The sequence below is a fragment of the Nuphar pumila genome, chromosome 3, assembly GCF_984573655.1.
Source record: "Nuphar pumila chromosome 3, dmNupPumi1.hap1.1, whole genome shotgun sequence".
Lineage (NCBI taxonomy): Eukaryota > Viridiplantae > Streptophyta > Magnoliopsida > Nymphaeales > Nymphaeaceae > Nuphar > Nuphar pumila.
Window position 1 is genome coordinate 35129349 of NC_143251.1, and position 16011 is coordinate 35145359.

The window sequence follows — 16011 nt, forward strand, 5'->3', positions numbered from 1 at the left end:
TACTACGACGATTGGATGAGAAAGTCTTATGACCTCGATTAATGCTTAGTGCAGGTTGTTGAAAACACATATAAGAATGGGATCGCCTTCATAGGCAAGATGCTCGTTTCGGTCTAATGGACCAGAGCATGAAGAATGAGGCAACGGCTAAGAAACCCCGTCGCGCTTAATTCAACCTTGCTTCGTCAAGAGAGAGGACGAAGGGTACCAACTCCGATGGACAGTCCATTTATGGCTTTCAAAAAAGGGCAAAAGACCCGTTTTTCCCAAGTCATCGGAGGTTAGGGGGAGGGATAGGGGCTACATAAGTTAGCCTAACACTTCTGCAGAAGTTGGATACATCCCTATCAGGCCTTGGGGACTTACTCTCTCGACCATCGGTCGTCTCCATAGGAATAAGATTCAGTCAGACAACCGAGGTATATTAAAATACTTAACATAATGAACACTCGGCTTGGACTCGACTGTTTCGACTCACGTGCCATGTATGTACCCGCATGGTCGGTTATCAAGTAATAACTAAATTGAGCATGCACACCTTTTCAGTTTGTTGTACTTAGCTTATTTCCTTCAGTCTATCTGCTTAGTTTGCTCGTTACTACCTGCTGCATAAATTATCTATGCCTAATTTAGTTCTTTCTGTCTTTGTACTCTCCTGCTAGTTTTTCGCAAAACTAACCCATCTCATGGGTACAGGTGACGATTAGGTGCATCAGGCGATGGCGCGACTGCGAGATGATTTAAGGATCCACTGTTTCTGCTCGTAGTGCTTCTCCTGGACATTTTTAGTTTTTGATACGGTTTTCCCTTGAGGAAACCCAAATTTTGTACAAACTTGATACTCTCTTCAAATAGAAGGAATGGTTTCCTAAGTATTATTGCAGATCGTCCATGGTAAATCTTTGTTTTCTCGCTAACGTGCCCAAGGTTGTCAAACCCGTCCTTTTTCTTTTAAAAGAAATCGTTTCCGCTGATTTAGAAATAAACTCTGTAAAGAAAAGGAATTTTCCAACTATTTCAAGGAATTTATAAGGTTCGAAATTTTGGGGCGTTACAGAAGGTCATATGGAAGCTGTGAAGCGCATTCTACGCTTTTTAAAAGGAACTATAGAAGACAGACTTGTTTATCGCAAGAACAATAACCTATATAAAGGGCATGAACTCATCACTTATACAGACACAAATTGGGCAGGAGATCCAGATGAGAGACAGTCTGTATCTGGATATTGTGTATATATTGGACACAATTTAGTGTCCTGGAGCAGCAGAAAACAAAAGGCAGTGGCACAATCAAGTACAGAGGCTGAATACAGGTCAATGGCTGCAGGCACGACAGAAGCTACATGGATTAGACACTTATTGAGTGACCTTGGGGAGACACTTATTCGATCATTTCTTCTATGTAATAATCAAAGCGCAATAAACATTGCGTGTAATCCTATTCAACATAGCTGAACGAAGCATATTGAGATTGATCAACATTTTATACGGCAGAAAGTTGAGATGAAGGAGATAGAACTACGTCATGTTCGAACAGAAGATCAAGTGGCAGACTTGTTTACCAAAGGGTTAACAGGACGCCCATTTTGGCTATTGAAGAGCAAGTTGTACATGCTTCAAAACCACGTACAACTTGAGGGAGGGTGTTAAAATATAGTATGTGTATGGATCTGGATCCAGATCCATACGCACGTTATATCAAAACACGCACGCCTCATAATGTTTCATTAATGGCAATATTGTAATATCATATTCCTTATGTTTATATATATGAATTAGGGCTTGGAGGTCGTGTATTATTCTGCCGCCCCAGCCTTTGGCTTCTCTCTGTCTTTCTTTCTGTTTCCTGTGCAGGTGATGCGTGAAGAAACTCATCTCACTCATATTCTTTCATATATGTTTATGTATCTCTCTCTATATATATATATAGAGAGAGAGATATATAGATATAGATATACATATAGATATAGATATACATATAGATATAGATATATATACTTTTGTAATACCCAATAAGGGTAAAACTGTCCTTTCTCTTTTGCGCATATTCACTTTTGAATATGATTATATTTATTTTTTCTCTTTTTATTTTTTTCTCTTTTCCTTTTTTATTTACTTTATTTCCAGCCTTTGGGGGTTCCAATTGTGACCGTTGGAGGGGCTCCAACGTCTATATATGGAGCTCGTCCAAGGTCTCCCATTGTATATATATAGGGGTTCAACCCCTTTGTATTTCTTAAGCTTTTTAGCAAAAGCTCTTTTCCTATTCGATAAATATTCTCTTTTATCTTTATGCTTTTGTGCATTTGTAATCTCTTGTATGTGTTGTGCCTTTGAGCACACTTGTTTCAAGTGTTATTCTTATGCCTTTGTGCACACATCACACGTTGAGGACCTAGTGCCTTTTGTTGAGAATAGGTGGTTTTTAGGTTAAGTTGTTCTTTATTAGAGGTTTTCTGAAATATTATTTTCATAAGGACTTAGATGTAATTTCTCTGTTTTGCCTCTCTCTATTTAATATAGAGAGAAGCCCTAATGATGAATTAAGTTTTCTGTTTTCAAGTTCAGCCGTCTCTCTCTCTCTCTCTCTAGGGTTCGGTTCATCTTCTACATGGTATCAAAGCTCAGCCGATCGTGGGAACGTGATCGACTGTGACGTGGGAGCGTGATCGAGATATCGACTGTGACGTGGGAGCATGATCGTGTTTTACCAGAACACAGTCGATCGTGATCAAACTTCGATCACGCTGAGTAATGTGGGTGTCGTATCTCCTCGTCTAATCAGGTCAGCAATTTAAAAATTTTTTTCTGGGCATGCTGCTGGTCGTTGATGCCTGCTGTGGGTGTCGTATCATCTGCTGGTCGTGGATGCCTGCTGTGGGTGTCGTATCTCCTCGTCCTTTTTTGTTTTCTCTCCACGTGATTACCTACGCTGTTGGGAGTTTGATTGCGGTTCAGATCTTAGGAGAAAATCTAAATCAGTTCTCCTCATCTGGATTTCCTGTTGCGACCTGGTGGTGCTGAGTCTTGTTGCTGCTATGACGAGTTTTGTTTTTGGTTCATGAGTTGTCGAAGGGTATTCCTGATGGTTGGAAGTAACAGAATTTTTTTCTGTTGTCGTGAGTGCTGAATTATTGTCGAGGTGTGTCTGATTGTGTGTATATTTACTGGATGTCATGCCTTATATGTTGGAGAACAGCAGGTTTAGTGAACATTGTGTTTTGCGACTGCATTCTATCATGTGTGGTGATGTGTTTGGGTGCAGCAATGTTCGGGATTTCTGTGGTATCTACAGCAACTGAAATTTAGTTTTTTTTTTTGTGGGTTGGTTTATTTCAGAATGTGTTTTTCAGTGACTCCCTGTTGTGTCGAGTGTTGTTTTTAAGGAAGCACGGAAGCTGAAGTTACTCTTCTGTCATGGAAAATAGCAGGTGTGATTTCCTGCTGGATTGAACTTTATTTTGTGGAACAGAAGGTGTGGTTTCCTGCTGAGTTGAAGAATTTTTTTTTTTCTTGAACACTCGCTGTTCAAGTGAGTTTTTTTTTTGTATGGCTGAAACGTGGAAAGGTGATTCCAAAATGGAACATATTGGGGAGTATAAGGCGTTTGCCAACCCCTTCTCGTATGGCTCTTCTGTTAGGTTGAATGAAACCAACTATGCCAGGTGGTCCAGAACTTTTATGATGTCGGTATCTGGACATCGTCGAAAACATATTTTGTTGGAAGGCGAACCCATTGAGAAATTGGGAAAATATGTTACTTGGGATGAAGATAATGACATAGTTATGTCATGGATCATGAACAGTGTCGAACCCCATATTGCAGATGGATTGATCTACTATAATATAGCCAAACTAATGTGGGACAATCTTCGTGATACATACTCACAAGAAACGAATGTGAGTCGTATCCTATAAGTCGAACAGGAAATATATAACTTGCAACAGGGAGATCAGACCTTGGCCCAGTACTATGCCTCTGTCAAAGCTGCGTTTGAAAGACTTAATGCTCACCGGCCTCTGTGTTGCTCGAAGCAAAAGGATCATCAAGAACAAACCATGGTTGCTCGTTTTCTTACAGGTCTCTCTTCAGATTTTTCTGTTGCAAAAGTTCAAATGTTGACTGGTTCAGATGTTCCCACTCTTGCTGACGCTTACAATCGTCTGAGTAGACTTGCGATATCTCTGCCACAATCTCAACCTGTGACTCAGACATCTGCTCTTGTTGTCCCATCTAGTTATGGCCGTGGAAATATTCAGAATATCAGAGGACGAGTACGTGGACGTGGTATGGGAGGCAGAGGAAAGCTTAAATGTATATTCTGTGGAAAATCTGGACATTTAGAAGATCGATGTTGGGATAAGCATGGTCGGCCAATCTCTTCTGCATCAAAGTCATATAACCCTAAAGCTCATGTTACTACTATTGAGGCAACGAATGCACAAGAGAATATCACTGCAAATGAAAGTAGTATCACCCTTAGTCGTGCGGAATATGATGAGTTGATTGCTCTTCGACCTTTGAGTTCCACTTCTCCTGTAGCTGGTATTGCCTATTCAACCGAGAATCATCTTCATCCGAATGATAGTAAGTGGGTTATTGACTCTGGTGTATCCAGACATTTGTGTGGAAATTCACGTGTTTTTTCAGATCTAAAGGTCATTAAGGCTCAACTTGGAGTCTCATTAGCCGATGGGAGCTCCTCCCCGGTTGTTGGTCAGGGAAATATTTCTATATCCTCCTCATTACAGTTGAAAAATGCTCTTCATGCTCCAAACTTTCCTCAAAGTTTACTTTCTGTTAGTTGCCTTATAAAAGAACAAAATTGTAGAGTAATATTTGATCCAATGGGTTGTCATTTTCAGGATTTGCTGACGGGGAAGAAGATTGGTGGAGGCTATGAAGAAAATGAAATTTACTACCTACATCATCCAATGGGTTCTGTTCATGCTGCAGTGGAACATTCATTCAGTCCTGTTCAGTGGCATCGTCGTCTTGGTCATCCTTCATTGTCAAAGCTTCGGTCGGTCTTTCCTCAGATTCCTTCCACCACATCATTTCAGTGTGAAGCATGTCAGTTGGGCAAGCATCATCGAAGTTCGTTCCCTTTGAGTCAGAGTCAGTCTAGTAATAAAGTTTTTGAACTTCTTCATGCAGATGTATGGGGTCCTAGTAAGATTCCTACTAGGACTCAGTGTCGGTATTATCTTGTTATTGTTGATGATTTCTCTAAGTTATCATGGGTATTTTTAATAAAAGAACGATCTGAAGTTCCAAGTCTTATCAAATCCCTAATTCTTGAAATAAAAACTCAGTTTGAATCTATTGTCAAGATTGTTCGCACTGATAATGCTCTCGAGTTTAAATCAAAAGGACTGTTACAATTTTACCAAGATCATGGCATCCAACCCCAAACTTCCTGTGCCTATTCATCTCAACAAAATGGGGTGGCTGAGCGAAAACATCGGCACCTCCTTGATGTTGCCAGGACCATTATGATTCAATCCAATGTTCCTGCGTTATACTGGGGTGATGCGATTACCACTGCTTGCTATCTGATCAACCGCATGCCTTCGTCTTCTGTGGGTGATCAAATTCCATTACATATCCTAAAACCTAATGCCCCACTTTTTTCTTTCTCACCAAAAATATTTGGATGTATTTGTTTTGTCCACAAACTTGGCCCTGACCGTGATAAATTAGCCGCTCAAGCTACAAAATGCATATTTATTGGTTATCCAAAAAATCAAAAGGGCTATCGATGTTATGATCCTATTTCTCGCCGAGAGTATGTCAGTGCGGACGTATCTTTCCTGGAATCCTCTCCATATTACTCTAGTTTCGGTTCTCCGCTGCAGGTTGATCTAGCTGAGTCTTTTCCATTACCTATACCTCCTTTTCCTTTGGAATCTGTGCCCTCCTTACCGAACCAAACTTCATCCTCTTCCAGATTTAATAATCCTCCATTGGTATATGTGCGTAGAGCTCCACTTCAGCAAGAGCCTTCATCTTCTTCTTCTCCTGAGGTAAGTTCTACTGACAATAGTGATCTTCAGGATGATGATAACAGGCCTATTGCTCTACGAAAAGGGACAAGACAATGCACCTTATATCCCATATCTCATTTTGTCTCCCATGCCAGAATTGGACATCAGATGAAGTCTTTTATTTCAGCCTTGTCTGCTGAAACCATTCCTCTGAACTATCAGCAGGCAGCACTTGATAATCGCTGGAAGATGGCTATGCAAGAAGAAATGACAGCTTTGGTATCTCAACATACCTGGGATCTAGTTGATTCCCCAGCAGATGCTGACATTGTTGGTTGTAAATGGGTATATACAATAAAGTACAAATCTGATGGTTCTATTGAAAGGTACAAGGCCAGATTAGTCGCGAAAGGGTATACCCAGACATATGGAATTGACTTCTTTGAAACTTTTTCTCCTGTTGCACGGATGGGTACCATCCGTCTTGTTCTCTCAGTAGCTGTTCAGCATGGCTGGAACTTGTGTCAATTAGATGTGAAAAATGCATTTCTTTATGGGGATCTATCTGAGACCATTTACATGCAACAACCTTCAGGTTTTGAGGTTGAGGGGGAGTGTCAGAAGGTGTGCAGATTGAGAAAGGCGATTTATGGCTTGAAACAAAGTCCTCGTGCATGGTTTCAAAAGTTGTTTGAAGTGATGTCAAGCTTTGGTTTTAACAGATCAGCAGCAGATCATACACTTTTTATAAAGAAAACTAGCTCTGGCATAGTTGTTATGGTAGTATATGTGGATGACATCATTCTTACAGGAGATGATGTGAAAGCTATTGAAGCCACAAAGGCTCATCTTCACAAACACTTTGTTACAAAAGACCTTGGTTCACTCAGGTATTTTCTGGGTATAGAAGTTGCTAGAAGCCGTGAAGGGATGGTTTTGTCTCAACGGAAGTATGTTCTTGACTTATTAAAAGAAACAAGCATGTTGGAAGCTAAACCAGCAAATATTCCCATGGACCATAAAGTTCAGTTGTTTGAAGAAGGGTCAAAACCTGTTGATAGCAAAAGCTATCGCTCCCTAGTAGGGAAGTTATTATATGTAACTGTGACCAGACCAGATATTGCTTTAGCAGTAAGCAAAGTTAGCCAGTTCGTGGACAAACCAACTGAGGTACACTGGAATGCAGCCATAATGATTCTCAGATATCTAAAATCCTCTCCTGGAAAGGGATTACTGTTCAAGAAAGGTGGAACTCTGGAGATAGTAGCTTATTCTGATGCTGACTATGCTGGATCTGTAGTAGATAGAAAGTCTACCACAGGATTCTGTGTGTTTCTGGGAGACAACTTGATTTCATGGAGAAGTAAGAAACAAAATGTGGTTTCCAGGTCGAGTGCAGAATCAGAATATCGGGCTATGGCCCAAACAACATCTGAATTGATATGGGTTCGCACTGTTCTTAATGATCTCCAGGTGAAGGTTTCTTCTCCAATGACCATGATGTGTGATAACAAAGCGGCAACATATATAGCAAACAATCCTGTCTTTCATGAGAGAACAAAGCACATTGAGGTTGATTGTCACTATGTAAGAGATATGATTCAAGCTGGTCATATCACTACAAAATACCTAAAGTCTGAAGACCAAGTTGCAGATATGTTTACAAAGCCTCTTGCTAGGCCTAATTTCTCCAGATGCTGTGACAAGCTGAGCATGATAGATATCTATGCTCCAGCTTGAGGGGGAGTGTTGAGAATAGGTGGTTTTTAGGTTAAGTTGTTATTTATTAGAGGTTTTCTGAAATATTATTTTCATAAGGACTTAGATGTAATTTCTCTGTTTTGCCTCTCTCTATTTAATATAGAGAGAAGCCCTAATGATGAATTAAGTTTTCTGTTTTCAAGTTCAGCCGTCTCTCTCTCTCTCTCTCTCTCTAGGGTTCGGTTCATCTTCTACACCTTTGTGCGCATAGTCTCTTTGAAGACATTTTCACATAGTGATGGGTCTTTAGAAAGATATAAAGCTTGGTTAGAGGCCAAAGAATATTCCCAAGAATACAAAATTGACTATGAGAAAACCTTTGCATCGGTAGCTGGGATGACTAGTGTTAAGACCCTCATAGTTGTAGCATCTATCCAAAAATGACCAATTTACCAACTTGATGTTAAAAACACAATTTTTAATGGTGAATTAAATGAGGTGTATATGGACTCTCCGCCAGGATTTGATATTGAAAAAGGTAAAACTCTTAGACTTAAAAATACCTTGTATGGTGTTAAACATGCTCCTAAGACTTGGTATGACAGATTTAGTAATGTAATGACTCATCTAGGTTTTCATTCTTGTTATACTGACACTACTCTTTTTGTCAAAAGTACAGGTTCTAAAGTTGTTATTCTTCTACTATACGTAGATGACATGATTATAACAGGAAGTGATAAAGAGAGAGTTATTGATATTAAAAATGTTTTAAAAGAAAATTTTGATATGTCTGATTTGGGTTTTTTAAGATATTTTTTAGGTATTAAAGTTGCTTACTCTCCCAGAGGGTATATTCTTTCTCCAATGAAGCTTGCTGCTGATATTTATGCTAAGTCAGGCATTTCAGATGATAAGAAGGTGGTGATACATGAAATGATCAACGCAAAATTAAGACTTGAATATGGGACTTTTTTCAAAGATCCAACACCTTATCGGCAACTAAGGTGGTCACTCACCTACTTATCTATCACTAGACTAGACATAGCCTATGTTATTCATTACGGTAGTCAGTTTCAGCATGCTCCAACCACAGTATATTTGAGTGTTGTATGAAGAAAAGTTGCTTACACTTGCTTATACTGATGCTGATTGGGGATGAAATCCTAATGATAGAATCTCAACTACCAGTTTATGTGTTTTTCTAGGAGATTCATTAACTACTAGGAGATGCAAAAAGCAACAAAATGTATCATTGTCATCATCAAAAGTTGAATATAGAGCTATGGCAACAACAACCATGGAGCTAGTATGGTTACAGAATCTCCTCAGAGATATAGGAGTTGGCATACCCAAACCTTCAAAAATGTGTTGCAACAATAAAAGCACAATTTATATTGCCAGTAACCACACCTTCCATCTAAACATATTGAGATGGATTGTTACTATATTTGTAATGAATTCTTGGGAGGAACTATTGAATTGCCATACGTCACATCAAAATATCAACTCGCATATTTTTTTACCAAAGCTCTGGCCGCACCTCGCTTCTTGTTGCTTCTTGGTCATGCATAATTTTATACAGTTTGTATGCATGATTTTGTGTGAAATCAGCATTAAAAATTTATGTTTAACTAATGTTTGTGCATGGTCCTGCAGGTTAACTTTTGATTTTAATTCAAGAAAAAAATAAACAAGTTTTGACCCATTTGAGTTTTTTAGAAAAGTTTAGTTTTTATGAACAAGTTTTTAGAAAATAATTTTTGAAAGAGGTGGTTTTGAGAAATTATTAAAAATCAGGGAACTTGTTTAGAAATTTTTTTGAAGACACCCCCTAACCTAACTTAACATTATAAATAATAATGTTAAGAGAGAGGGGGGCGTCTTCCTGTTAAAAATAAAATTGTATCCAAATACCCAATAAGGGTATTTTTGTCTTTTCTCATATAGTACAGTCCACTAGGGACTGAAATGTAATTTAACATTATAATAAATAAATAAACTGCCATACAGCTTAGGCACAGCAGTCATATTTATGACTGTTGGGCACAACAGTAAAAAATATGACTGTTGTGCACAACAGTAAAAAATATGACTGTTGTGCACAACAGTCAAAATATGACTGTTGGGCAGCAGTCCAACTAGACGTTGGACTGCCACCCAACAGTCATAATAATGACTGTTGGAAGGCAGTCCAAAGAGCTGGACTGCCTCCCATGTGTTGGAGTGAGGCTCTATAAATAGAGCCTCACTCTCTTGTTATTCTTCAATGCTTTTAGAAGCATTTGAGGGTTTTCTGTAGAGTTTTTTTTCCCATCTTATAGGCTTGTATGCCTCTTGTGCTGTTTGGTATTTTTATCTCTTTTGAGATTGTATTTGGTCCATTAGTGACCAACTTTAAGTGAGTTTATTAAAACCCTTTGTTGGCATTGTGTTTGTTTCCCTATTGTTCTATTGTACCTTGTTTCATTACACTTCCCTCATTGGAAAACACGCCCTCCCCCCCCCCTTCTCTCTCTCTCTCCTCTCTTTCTCCTTTCTCTTCCCCTTTTCTTCTTCCTTTCTCAACCTTTTTCCTCGCTGGCTTCTTTTTTTTTCATCGGAGGTGCTGCGTGATGCGTGCTAGCGTTGAGAAGGCCGCTCTGCTCTCCCCAATCCATCGGAAGCGACTTCAGGTACGCCTCTTCTCCCCCTTCTCGTTTCAAGTTATTGCAAATATGTAGTTTCATTTATTGCTGCAGTTTTATTTATTAATTTGCTGCATAATATAGGTTTCTGGTCAATCTATTTTTTTTAGCATAGATTAATTTTTTTTATTCTGCTCAAATTGAAAACAAAATAAAAGGGGTCGTGCTTCTTTTTCTTAAATTGGTCGATCTGATTTTTTCGATCAGATCTGACCAGATCTGATTATTTTTGCAAAGCCTAGCCAACGTGATTCAGTGATCACGCAGACCCAGACCCGTGTATTCTGGTCAGCCTACCAGCCGCCCTGAGTGTTACTAGTTGATCAGGCCTAATCTACGACCAACAGTAGAGCCAAATCAATTTGCAGTTTTTTTTATACAAATCCAGCCTGCTGCTAGCACCGACCCAACCAGTCATGAACCAACCTGCAACCTTGTTGCTGATCAGCCCTGCAGAAGCAAACCCAATCTGCAAAAATATTTTTTAAGCCTGCTAGTTCTAATTCAGCTTGCGTATGACCGAGCAAAACTGCCAGCTGAACCGAGTCCATGCTGATCAGTCTGCCAGCGCAGACTGATCTGTGAAATATTTTTTCCACCTGGTTTGAATTGCAGAGTCAATCCTAATCTGATCGATTGATCGGTCAGGCCAGACCAGGCCGATTAAGTCTGGTTTACTGTCATCAGACCTGCTGCCAGCAGTAGTTGTAACGACCCCAACTCATACCCCTTAAAAAGTGCGATTTTTTTTTAAACAAGTGTGGAAACAATCCCAGAGACTCGAGGCCTTTACAGTTTCATTCACCACTGGATAACCCAATCAACCACAAGAGATCTTACATTTATCACCCATACCAAACCAAACCAAACTTTTATTAAATAATTAATGATAGTCTCGAAACAATTGCATAAGGAAATTCATAGTGCATAAACAATTGAATGTAAAGAAAAAGTAAAGAAAAGTTGAGCCATGATGTCTCTCTGTGAAGTTGTCTAGCAAATGTGTAGCACTCATAACTCTCCCAGAAGCGAGTCACTTCATTGATCCTCTGAGGCTGTGAAAAACAACAAAAGTAGGGTGTCAGAAATCCAAGAAATTCTGCGTACAAAAATCTCTTTAATGAATCAAATGAGCATAAAGAATACAAATAGGAATTCATGCAATAACTTAGAGGTATGCAATTATGACAAAGTATAATACGATTAAGCATTCATGCATTAGAGACAATTATTAAGCACGAGAAAACATTTAATTAATAACAAGGATAACAATTTAAGCAATATAATCATTTAACATGCATTAGAGAACAATATTATACATTCACCAACATTTAACAATTAAGAGAACAAATAAACATGCATGATCTAATGCATAGCAAGAATATGCATGGTTTCAGTGCAATGCATGAGTAAATTATTACCTCATTAGAATTTTTTTTCATATCATGTCCTTATTAAATGAATATAATTTAAGTTTATCTTTTTAATTATCGTTGCCCGTGGATACACCAAATGGGTAAAATCTCTGAGGTTAAGTTAGGTTTCTAGGGTAGCTTTGCACACCATTCGTATTTTATTACTGGGTTTCAAACTTAGCCCTCGACCGAAACAGCCTTCAGAATATTAGACCACTCATCTAATGTCGAGGACACCACGATCACCCATCCACAAGTACCACTTTTCTTGGTATACCAAAACAATAGTTGTGTCTACACATCACTCTTAGGCAAAGTGACAGACTCTCCCTAAAACCGTGGCCAGGAGAAAGAACCTGAATATCGGGTTTAGGAGTAATCAAATAGTGCACACGGAGTTTTTGTATCCTCGTGGTTCCCCAAAACCGAATCCCTAAGAGTCTCGTACTCCCAACGAAACATCTTAAAAAGTACCTTACACTATTATTTTATTTTTATTAGATTATTATTATCCCATTTCTTTAATTTGCAATTCAGCATGCAAACAAAGGCAATAATTCGCATATTCCCCTACAAGAACCATCATGGGACTCCCGCCCGTGGAAACACATAGAACAGTGCAATGCAATGCAAAATTATTAATGTGATTTTTGCGATGCATTATAAACAAGGACAGAGCAACCCACAGTTCAAGGCTCTCCAGGCCTACGACGATTCTTTTAGATCATCGATGCACCATATGCAAAAACCATGACAATGTGCCATATATGAAATCAATTATATGTTTTCCAAATGACTCATAATGAGTCTCTATTATCTGATTGCACTAAATCATATTTTTCATGTGTGTCAACTGCCGATGGTACCTCTTTAAAAGTCAAAAGCTTAGGAAACCTTGAAGATATTTCAAAAAAAAACTTTGTTCCAAAAGTGAGAGTCATTCACAAACTGGATTTGAATCTTTTTTCGGTCTCTCAAATTGTTGACTATGGTTGTAAAGTATTCTTCTCATCTAAGGCGTGTTGGGTGCAGGATCTCCAGTCAGGGAAGCTAATTGGGCAAGGCCATAGACGAGGAGACCTTTACTACATGGATTTCCTGTGTTTACCAAAATACTCGTTTTGTAATCATGTCAAAGACATTAATATAGATCTTTGACATAAAAGATTAGTACACCCAAGTATATCCAAATTATCTCTTTTTCCATTTTTAGAAAAATTTTGTAAAGATAAAAATTTTGTATGTGAAGATTGTATACTTGGAAAAATGCTCTGATACCATGTAATGAAACAAGGTACAATCTATGTCACAGGGATTCGGCTAGCAGGGTGCCGCACCCGCGTCGACGCGACTCGACGCGGGTGCGGCACCGGGTGCGGTCAACCCGATCCTGGTAAAGAAGGTGAGTGATACAACAAATTTTAAATGATATATCAGATAGCAAATTTTCATTCAGTCCCAAGTTCAACAAATAACTTAATACTATCATCCCTAGTTTATTTTTCTTTTCTTTTCCTTTTTTCATCTGTCACTGCTTACAAAGATAGGTTTTGTTTAAACCATTTAGAACTCACGCTAAACTGTGAAAAACACTAACTAAACAACATGTAATCCATTCAGTTCTTTATACCAAAGGATATTGCCGATTAGCTTTACTCGAAAGCACCTTGTATCTATATGAAAACCCTTCAAAATTTAGAAACTACTTGATTTGGGGTGGAACACAGCATAGTGCAGACTTTGCAACACAATACACCCGAAAATCACATTAAATCCTACCAAGTTGGATTACCTATGCATGTCGGGCAGAATTTTCCCCTTTTCCCTTTTTTTGGGGGGGGTCCATAGCAACCAAAACCCCCTTTCAGTAAATGAGTGTAGATCAAATCCAAGAACACAATTTCCAACACAAATTAAGACAGCAGATTAAATTTTTAAATAGAAACCAAGATTTAAATCAAGAAAATCAGTGGGATTCGTTGGCATACCCAAATTTTTTTCCTCTTTAAAAAATGGAAATCAATCTAAGGGGAGTGATACACGGTTCACCCCCATGATTCTTGAGAAAAGAAACCCTAAGAAGGGGTTCCCAAGAACCCATCTCAAATCAAAGTACGGACTCGAACCCACGTTTGATTCCTCACCCAGATTCAGAGAAGAACCGTACCTTTTTCCGATGGTTTTCCCGGAGACCCAAGGCTGGAGGCGCGTAGGCACGGTCGGCTGGGGTTGCTCCTTGCTGCTGCCGTGACAGGGAGCTCGTTGGAGGGCTTTTGATGGCTGCTGGCTGTCGCAGCTTTTCGGCGATCTCCTTTCCTCCGGCGTGTGCGCACCGAGCGAGAGAGACGGGGAGAGATGGGGGAAGAGAGAGAGCCCGAGTGAAGAGGGCAAAACCCTCTCTCCACTCCCCTTTTATCGGCCCCCTCCATGCCGAGATGGGGGTTTGGTTACGCCTTGCGTAACCCCCCTCATGCCCCCTTCCTTTTTTGTTACAACAGTATCGGGCAACCCTTATCGGGTTGCCCTTTTCTTTTAAGAGGGTTGTTACATGGGGTGGGGCTCGAGTCCGAACCCGGGACCCGCAACCCGGCCCCAAAACAATATGGATCCACAAGTTGGATCCGAATGGATCCAACTGTGGATCCTCGGATTTTAAAAAAACTTAAAGTTTTATTTATTTACTGTTATTATTATTATTATCGAGATCCATATCATTTATACCTAATTTCCCTTTTATGAGTCCTAGATCCAAAATGTGGATCTAGGCCCAAATTTGCAAAAATTTGAAATATTTTGGTTGCAAATTTTTCGGGTTTTACAGGCCTGTCATGTCGGCCAGTACATGCGGTTGGCTTGGTTGGTTGGCCAGACAAGCAGGGGCCGACGGGTCTGCCGACCGGATCAGCCAAGGGCTTCTTGCTGAACCTAATAGTAAGTGCTTGTTTAACGATGCATATACATTCAATGTTTTCCATAAGCACATTTTCTGAAACGAACATGCATACACCACGATTCCACATTTAGTTTCCATGACATGATTCCCACAAAGACTAGGCATTAAACGGATGCATATACATCATTGAAAAATCTTGTTTTTAACACAGAAATAAGTATACACAGAAATTTAGTTTTTGAAGGGTGAAAAAGTCAAAAACACATGCATGAAGAAGGATCCATAGATCATATTTCGTATATCATAGAGTGATCACATAGATCAACTCTTTCACGGTTTCACCATGATTTTTTACCATGGTGTAACATGAAAATCGAATCGGTATTCGATTTCTCACTTATGTCAAAAGAAGAACCCGTACCTTTGATAGAAATTGAAAAATAGAGAAAATCAATGGTGGAGAAGGTGGTCGGACCGTTAGAGAAGAAAGCACTTCTTCTTCTTCCTTTCTCCTCTCCTTCCCTTTCTCTCTCTCCTCTTTCCCTTTTTCCCCTCTTCTCTCTCTCTCTCTCTCTTTTCTAAGTAAAGAATGGGAGAGGGAGTGACGCCCCCCCCCCCCCCCTTTTCTCCAGCTCTCTCTAAGAGAGAGTTCCCAAAAGGTGGAACCCTCCCTCTCTTAGTTTCCTAATTTTTCAAAATACTACCAAATATTGACTTTTCAACATTTGGTAGTTTTTCTAACTTTCTAAAGCTTTTAAAACTCTATTAAGTAAGTGTAGAATGAGATGGGGTTGTACAGCCACCTGTGAGTGTAGAGAGAGAGAGAGACGGTTGCACAATAGAACTCGTTAATTGAGATTAGGGCTTCTCTCTATATTAAATAGAGAGAGGCAAAACAGAAAAATTACATCAAAGTCCTTATGAAAATAATATTTCAGAAAACCTCTAATATATGAGAACTTAACCAAAAACCACCTATTCTCAACACTCCCCCTCAAGCTGGAGCATAGATATCTATCATGCTCAGCTTGTCACAACATCTAGAGAAATTTGGCCTAGCAAAAGGCTTTGTAAACATATCTGCAACTTGGTCTTCAGACTTTAGGTATTTTATAGTGATATGACCAGCTTCAATCATATCTCTTACATAGTGGCAATCAACCTCAATGTGCTTTGTTCTCTCATGAAAGACAGGATTGTTTGCTATATATGTTGCCGCTTTGTTATCGCACATCATGGTCATTGGAGAGGAAACCTTCACCTGGAGATCATTAAGAACAGTGCGAACCCATATCAATTCAGCAACTGTTTGGGCCATAGCCCGATATTC

At 39.3% G+C, this 16011-nt stretch overlaps 1 protein-coding gene across 7 annotated transcripts in view; it reads right to left on the reverse strand.

Annotated features, from left to right (window-relative positions):
- LOC149842560 (uncharacterized) overlaps positions 1-16011 on the reverse strand; it is a 98820-nt gene that overhangs the window by 33247 nt on the left and 49562 nt on the right. The window contains exon 4 of one of the 7 annotated variants that reach the window (XM_089999283.1): positions 11244-11428. The exons of the other annotated variants lie outside the window; for them this stretch is intronic. Within the exon in view, the coding sequence (XP_089855409.1) occupies positions 11407-11428 (22 nt within the window). The 3' untranslated portion in view covers positions 11244-11406. Of the gene's footprint in view, positions 1-11243; positions 11429-16011 lie in introns of those variants that run through there. 7 annotated transcript variants of the gene reach the window in all.